Genomic DNA, 7,831 nt, shown 5'->3' with positions numbered 1-7,831 from the left:
ATGATCTTACTTTGCTTCATCTTAAATAAAGTTGTGCTTTATCTATATGCCTATGAGGCAGACAGAGATGGCAAGCAAAGCTTATGAACGTGCTCTAAGATCGTCGATTCAGACGAGCGATTGCCGAGGTGATTTCTGGAGAGTAAAATTATAAAGACTTCTCCTTAACTCCTTCTCCTTAACTCTCCTTCTCTTTAATACCAAATCTATCTTTTACAAAAGAATTAAAATTCGGATCGGCTACAGGAAGTTCCTAAGATATTGTGGGCCAATTTGTGTCCATTTCACAACCTCATGTCGTTGTCTGACATAGCGACATTAGTTAAGTCCAGATTAAAATATCCTTTATTCCTGATCACTTGATGTTCAGTTTACTTTAGTTGAGTTTCACTGTATATTGGGCAAGAGCAACTCAGCTTACTGCTTGCTTGGTTTCGTTTCGTATCCATCCATGATTTCCGCACTAATTCCAAACGATCGCCGCGGGCGTAGTCAGCTTTTGCCCTTTTTCATATAGCCATCTTGCTTGCACTTACTACTTGGCCAAAACCAGCCAGGACACTCACGGTTGTCTGGGGCGGAGAATTGGGACTGGGACTGGGTCTGGCCTTTGTGTGCGGAAGGTTGGCTGGCCGCAGGACATTTTGTAGGGTTACATAGTCAGCGTCGTCGTCGTCGTCGTTGTAGTCGAAGTCGACGTCGTCGTCGTCAACGTCGCAGTCGTCAACGTCTGCTGTTCTGACTCATCCTCACAGTTTCCCCCCTCCGCTCATCCCATGCTTTGCCCTTATCCACATCCTTTTGCTAGGTGAGTGTATGTATGTATGCGAACTCTCTAGCTCTAGAGCTCATTTCTTGGCTTTTGTTTTCGCTTTTGTACTATTTTGGGAGATGGTACAAATGGATGGAATGAGATGGAATAGGATGGGATAGTAGGTGAGGGCAAGGGTTACTTTATTTTTCTTTTTTTTTTTTTTTGGTGAAGATTGAGCATGTGCCAACGGCCACTTCTGGGTCCTTTTTTGAGGAAAATGATTTCCAGCAGCCATGCAGCAACCTGATAAGGCAACCCAGCCTCAAAATCACAATCTCAACAATGCCAAACTAATAAGCCTTCTTCCTATGTCTTCCTCTCCCCTCCTCTTCTCTCGCTCTCTCTCTCATAACTTTCTATCTCGGTATTTCTGGGCCTACATCTGTCACTGTTCTCTGGCATGTAAACATCATCATCATCATCATGAGGAGAATGAAACACACAAACTGCACAAATGTATATGCAGAATTGGTGAATGCAATATCAGCAAGAGTTAAGAGTTAATGACAATGGCCAAAACTGAAAATTCGAAAATGCATGCAGCAGGATAAAGGTGGATGGATGAATGAGTGGCGTAGATGTGACAGAAAGAGAAAGAGGGAGAAGAGAGGGAGTGGGGGGGTTGCAGAAAACACAACAACATGGCAACTCTTCAAAATTCATGATAAACTCAAGTGTAACCAAAGGCGCTGCGAACAACTTCTCCCCCGTTTGTTGCCCACCATTCCTTCTGCCTCTCTTGCCTCCATATCCTTCTCAGCCTAGACGGCATAGAAAAGATACAACCTGAGGCCATAATGGCCTAGAATAGGATGCAAACTGCAGTGCTTGTGTTATATACAATACCGTTAGCATTGGGCGTATAGAGATGTGGCCATGTGTGTGTATGAGATGTGGGTGTGCTCCTTACTCTTGTTCTTGTTGCTGCACCTGCTCAAGTGGGCCGCAAAGCAATTGAAATTGAATTGTTTTGTGGCCAGGAAAATGATAGAACCAGAAATCACATACAGACAGAGAGAGAGAGAGAGAGAGGGAGAGAGTGACTAGAGAGAGATAGTCTTTTGGAATTTCTGGAACTGTGCACCATTAAGCCATCGTTCTGTATGGTTTGATTGAACGCATTACTCATGCTGATAATTGCTGTAAATTAATAAAGTCCCACACCAATCCTCTCTATCCTCTATTCCATATCCTTACACCTTTTTGCGTTCCGCTTTTCCATCATCTCCATCTTCATGCTCCTCTGCTCAAGCTGGTCATGAGAATACCTTCCAGGCATTTATTTTGTGCAAGTTTTTTTTTTTTTTTTGCTTTTTGGTTTTTTTTTTTTTTCGTTTTTCTTTGCTTTGCTAACCCTATTTTACGACGACTACGTCTCTCTCCGTCTCTGTGGCATTTTTTCGTCGACATTCTCTCATTCGTATGTATTTGAATGTTCATGTAGTTAAAGTTAATCAAATCGTAATTACCCAGCCCCAGTCAGATGGCCCAAGGGCTTCAAACATTTTAAAAAAGCAAACTTGTTTAGTAACCTGAATGCTTCAATTGTATTGTCGAAATCAAATAGCGAAGAATTGATACTCTCGGTAAACTAGCTGAATTAATAAAAACTTGGATTAATATGTGATACTTACAAGTGTATGAATATTATCATTTCGATCCACCATTTCGTTTGGGTAGAGGCTCTAGATAACTTAAGACATTAATGATTCCAAATTGCAATTAATTGACCCACTTAGGCTCGGGTAAGAAACAACTGACCTTACCAATAGAAAAGCTTTCCATCATTATTAATTCATAATTTTTAGATCTCTCTTAGTTAGTCAAACACCTTTGGTAGGGCCTCGTTAAATGTATTTCCAATAATCGGTATAGGAATTATAAATTCGCAATATTATGTCTGTCTACTAATCTATCATCTATTAAAACTATTAATCTAGGCAAACTAACTCTCTCTGTGTTCCTAAAGAACGAGAATTATGCATAATCATTTATAGGTATATATGGAATATATATTTGGAATAGTTGTTTACGATTCTTTCTAAGCCTAACCTTAACGTCTTAATCTTAAGTCATCTCATTTATTTCATTTTCACAAAGGCTGGAATAAATATACTAGGTGCACTTTTTACCTTCTGGGATTCCCTAAATATTGATTTCTTTTTCTTTTTGGCATTACGTGTTGTTAATATACATGATTGAAAACAATATAAAAAAATTTATTTGTTAATATACATGATTGAAAACAATATAAAAAAATTTATTTGTTAATATACATGATTGAAAACAATATAAAAAATTTATTTGTTAATATACATGATTGAAAACAATATAAAAAAATTTATTTGAGACTAAAAGTATAAGAAATCAATATTTGAAATCACAAAATTTATTTTTTGCAGAGACGTATTCAATATATAATAAGTATTACTTAAAAATTCCTTGGAAATATTTGTAGAAAATATATGTATATTTGAAATGAATCCTTTAATACTTAAGTGCCTAAGGAATTTCTGATCAATTTTATTAAACCATCCATTTCTAAGGGGGAAATCAATTTAAATTATCTCCTTTATCTTAATGTAAGTAAATTTCAAAATCTGCGAAAAGTAGAAAGTTTTCATAGTTTTTAATTATAATTAATCGAGTATATCCTAAATTTGATATTTTATTAAAGTCACTGGTATTGACTTAAATATGTTTGTGAAGAATTCAAACATTTTGAGAAAGTAAATTTCAATCAGATTGTGAACTTAAGAAGTTTATAAACATTTTATGCGAAAATGCTAATACAAAATCGAATAAAACGTAATTAAATTTACATGTTAGAGGGAACAAAAACTAGAGAAGAGTTTTAAATACGTTGTTAAAATGTTGTTAACTTTATTAAAAGTTAATATACTTTTTCATGTAGAAGAGTATTCAGAGTTTCTGAGTTATCTTATATATACTTGATTTGCAAGCGCCATAATATAACGTAACTACCCCGAGAGTATAGGAGACATTTGCAACTGAGAACTTACCTGCAGGGCTAATGCGCCAAAGAACTTTGCAACATTTGTCAATGGTTAGCTCGTTGGGAACAAGTTGATTGAGTTTTATTAATTTGTATGGGCAAAACGGTTGAGCAGACCAGACCCAGATAGCATCTAAATTCAGAGGTTGTTGTTAACCAGGCTAGGCAGCGAGGCATCAAACGTCCGACATTGTTTGGACTTGGTTTACATTACGGATTGCGGATTGCGTATACGTCATGGTGCACGCATTGCAGCTGACACTTCATAATTAGAGTTCGCGTATATACCGCGACCATAACGATGCTCAAATCAACGTGATTTTCGTGTGAAAATCGAGCTGCCCCACTCGAGGCAATTGCCATACCAATGGCTGCGGCTGCGGTTCTCGCTATGGCTATGGCTATGTCGATGCAACATTAACTGCACTCGACTACGTTTTGGCGATTAGTCTTGTCCACGACATGAAGCTCTGCGCAGACAGCCAATGCAGACAGAGACAGAGAGCTGGAGGAGCGATTGAGACTGAGACCGAGAGTTCGTCCCCTTGAGGCAGGCATGGGCATAAGTGAGTTTAAACGCAATGAAAACCAAATTTCCCACACAATCAGCTGAGAAGCAAAGACTAAGCCCATATGGACATTATATAGTATCTTATATATATAAAAATATATTTACAAAATGCCTGTATGCCTGTGTGTGTGTGGTGTGTGTTTGTGGTGGTTGGTTGGTTGGGTGATTTTTAATGTTACCCTCTGGAGCTGTAAGCGATATCGTTTGTCTCATTCCCCATCTCCAGCTCAGTCCCCAGACGATTTGCGGCATTTTTGTTGTCACGTTTGCTGTAATCAAGAGTCAAAGTCAATTTCAGTTATATTTTTGGACAAATTGGTTCTCATGCTTTGGTTTGGTTTTTACATAAGTTAATGCTTATATTAGCTAATCTCTATTAATTGCTTTTTTTCATTGGCATTTTCTGTTTTCTTTTTTTGCAGGAAAAAATGCGATATGGATCGAGAGCGCGAAAGAGATGCAAAAGGCCTAGAGCCACGCGACTTGTCATCCACAGGGCGCATTTATGCCAGAAGCGACATTAAAATCAGGTACTGAACTAGTTTTATTTACTCTGACGGTTTTTGTTTTTCAATGCCTTTTTCTGTTGTGTGCAGCGCTTCACCCACCGTCTCGCCAACGATCTCAAATTCCTCTTCACCCACGCCACCCGCCAGTTCCTCAGCAACGCCTCTGGGTTTGCCCGGAGCAGCGGCAGTGGCAGCAGCGGCTGCAGCATCGGCTGCCTCGGCCGGGGCCAGTTCCTATTTGCATGGCAACCACAAACCCATCACTGGAATTCCCTGTGTGGCGGCTGCCTCGCGGTACACTGCGCCCGTGCATATCGATGTGGGTGGAACTATTTACACTAGCTCTCTGGAGACACTCACCAAGTATCCCGAATCGAAATTGGCCAAACTCTTTAATGGCCAAATACCGATTGTGCTTGACTCTTTGAAGCAGCACTATTTCATCGATCGTGATGGTGGCATGTTCCGTCACATTTTAAATTTTATGAGAAACTCAAGACTTCTAATTGCCGAAGATTTTCCCGACCTAGAGCTGCTACTGGAGGAGGCACGCTACTACGAAGTGGAGCGTGAGTACATCTAACTCGATTCTCAAAATCTACATTTAGTATATGCTAATCGTATGTTCATTCTGTCTGTTGCCCTTAGCCATGATTAAGCAGTTGGAGAGCATGCGCAAGGATCGTGTACGCAATGGCAACTATTTGGTGGCGCCACCCACACCAACACCACCTGCGCGTCATATCAAGACAAGCCCGCGGACTAGTGCAGCGCCAGAGTGCAATTACGAGGTCGTGGCCCTGCATATCTCACCCGATTTGGGAGAGCGCATCATGCTGTCGGCGGAACGGGCGCTTCTCGACGAGCTATTCCCGGAGGCCAGCCAGGCAACGCAATCGAGCCGCAGTGGGGTGTCCTGGAATCAGGGGGATTGGGGACAAATCATACGCTTCCCACTCAATGGCTATTGCAAGCTGAATTCGGTCCAGGTGCTGACGCGTCTCTTGAATGCCGGATTCACCATTGAGGCGAGCGTGGGGGGACAACAGTTCTCCGAGTATTTGCTGGCGCGTCGTGTTCCAATGTGATAGGCTGGTCCTCCAACCGTCGTGTAATCATCCAACCCCACAGCTAGGGCTGCTCTGAGCAGTTTGTCTAATTCGCAGAATGCAAGTTTCGAATCCAAATGTTATTTAATGTTTACCAATTAAGTTTTTCCGTGCATTTTTTTGGAAGCCGTTGCGCAGAGCCCAGCACTGAATTGAGTTAATGTCCTAAGTTTCTTTTTTAGTTTGAGTTATTTTATTAAATTTAAATTTACACTTACGTATATATATTAATAAAACAAAAATTTAGCCAGTCTCAAACGTAACTTATAAAACAAAAACACACACACACACACACACGCACACACATACACGATGAACTAAAATAATAATAATGAACTCACCAGCAATAGGTTTGTAGTACATAATTGATGTAATTGAACTTTTATGAATGTAAACTATGGAATAACTTTTCAAAATACATATATCCAAATAGTCTACACCCATAACAAACTATAATGGGCATTATAATAATAATAATATCCAACGAATAAAAAACACAAAACAAAAACAGTTTACACCCTTGCCCCCCTCCAACGCACACTATAGGAAATCCATTAAAATTGTCTTAATTGAATATTTAAAAATAATAAAGAAAATACAAAATGCAAACATTTTTAAACAGATATTTGAAAGCCCGTTAATCCACAACGGCACTTGCCGATAGTTATCGATAACTGTTGAATATCAAAAATACTGGGAATCGGATAAAAGTAAAAATAGAGGGCGCTAATTTTGAACGGGTTTGAAAGCAGATCCAATGGTAGTTCATGACAATTGAAAAGTAAAACTGTTTGAAACCTCTAAAACTATTTGAAGATGAGTACTATAAATTGAAAGATAGATAGTCTTTGATAGGTTCTTTATTTTGCAGGCAGAATCCTTGTGAGCTCTCAAAGCCGGAGATGGAGGTTTGCCCCCATACCTATAGAACAGTATATGTACATATATATGATTATTATTTTCCCTCAAACAAAAGATGTCTTTCATATTCATATTGGCATATTTACAACCGTTTACTTTGTATTTATAAGCATTACTTTTGATAGTTTTTGCGTTAGAGGAAATCACTATAAATGAAAACTAGCGATAGTAAACACTATGCCATACCATTATTTAAAAACTTAAGATATAGATCATGATCTATAATTGCATAGAATCATTTTATATTGATGATTTATTTAACAAATATGTTGCATGTAATAATTATTTTTAGTTGCTATTGAAAATATTTAATTTACATATGTATATTAGGTCGTTAAATTAAGTTAAAAAACTATTGAAATCAAATATTTTTTTAGTCTATAACAAAAAAAGAGAAACAGGAAAGAATATTCATCTTTAGGATTTTTAAAATTCGGATATCTAAATCTCGGATCAGTGACCTTTTAAAGCACTTCGCTGTGTCACTGGAAATATGAATACTTTGAAGATGTACTTTAGAAGTTATGACTATATGTGTATATGTACATTAGGGGTGTTCTTACTTGTGAGGGGAAAAAAGAAATATGAAATATTTGTTAAGTACAGGGCATTTTTTTTTTCCTTTTAGTCTAAAAAAAAATCTCAAAAAAATTTGGGACCGATCGAATAATGTTTAGTGGGCGCGGAACTCACCTAAAGTTTTCAGTGTGATGCTCCCATATAAGCATACATAGCACCATACAAATATCGTAAGAGTGGGCGAGATGGCATGCTATGAAACAAAATGTTAGTACCTTGTTAACACTATTGATGTTATTTTACAAAAGTATCAAAGAAGCTAACATCGGCTATACGAAGTTTATATACCTTTGCAGTCCTTGGCAATAATAA

At 38.2% G+C, this 7,831-nt stretch overlaps 1 protein-coding gene across 1 annotated transcript; it reads left to right on the top strand.

Moving 5' to 3' along the window:
- Positions 1-4,828: 4,828 nt before the first annotated feature.
- Positions 4,829-6,230, top strand: LOC124461423 (BTB/POZ domain-containing protein kctd15-like). The gene is made up of 3 exons (XM_047012942.1): positions 4,829-4,931; positions 4,998-5,479; positions 5,559-6,230. The coding sequence occupies exons 1-3, from the start codon at positions 4,837-4,839 to the stop codon at positions 5,996-5,998; spliced, it is 1,017 nt and encodes a 338-aa protein (XP_046868898.1). The 5' UTR covers positions 4,829-4,836; the 3' UTR covers positions 5,999-6,230.
- Positions 6,231-7,831: the final 1,601 nt, after the last annotated feature.

The sequence above is a fragment of the Drosophila willistoni genome, unplaced genomic scaffold (assembly GCF_018902025.1).
Source record: "Drosophila willistoni isolate 14030-0811.24 unplaced genomic scaffold, UCI_dwil_1.1 Seg481, whole genome shotgun sequence".
NCBI classification, from domain to species: Eukaryota; Metazoa; Arthropoda; class Insecta; order Diptera; family Drosophilidae; genus Drosophila; species Drosophila willistoni.
Note: the sequence above shows the minus strand (reverse complement) of the source record. Positions and strands in the feature narration are given on the sequence as shown.

Excerpts from the sequence above, each read along its gene's own strand:
- LOC124461423 (XM_047012942.1), top strand. The coding sequence starts at position 4,837 with ATGGATCGAGAGCGCGAAAGAGATGCAAAAGGCCTAGAGCCACGCGAC. Across the intron at positions 4,932-4,997 it reads AGAAGCGACATTAAAATCAG|CGCTTCACCCACCGTCTCGC; the intron begins GTACTGAACTAG and ends TGTTGTGTGCAG. Across the intron at positions 5,480-5,558 it reads ACGCTACTACGAAGTGGAGC|CCATGATTAAGCAGTTGGAG; the intron begins GTGAGTACATCT and ends TGTTGCCCTTAG.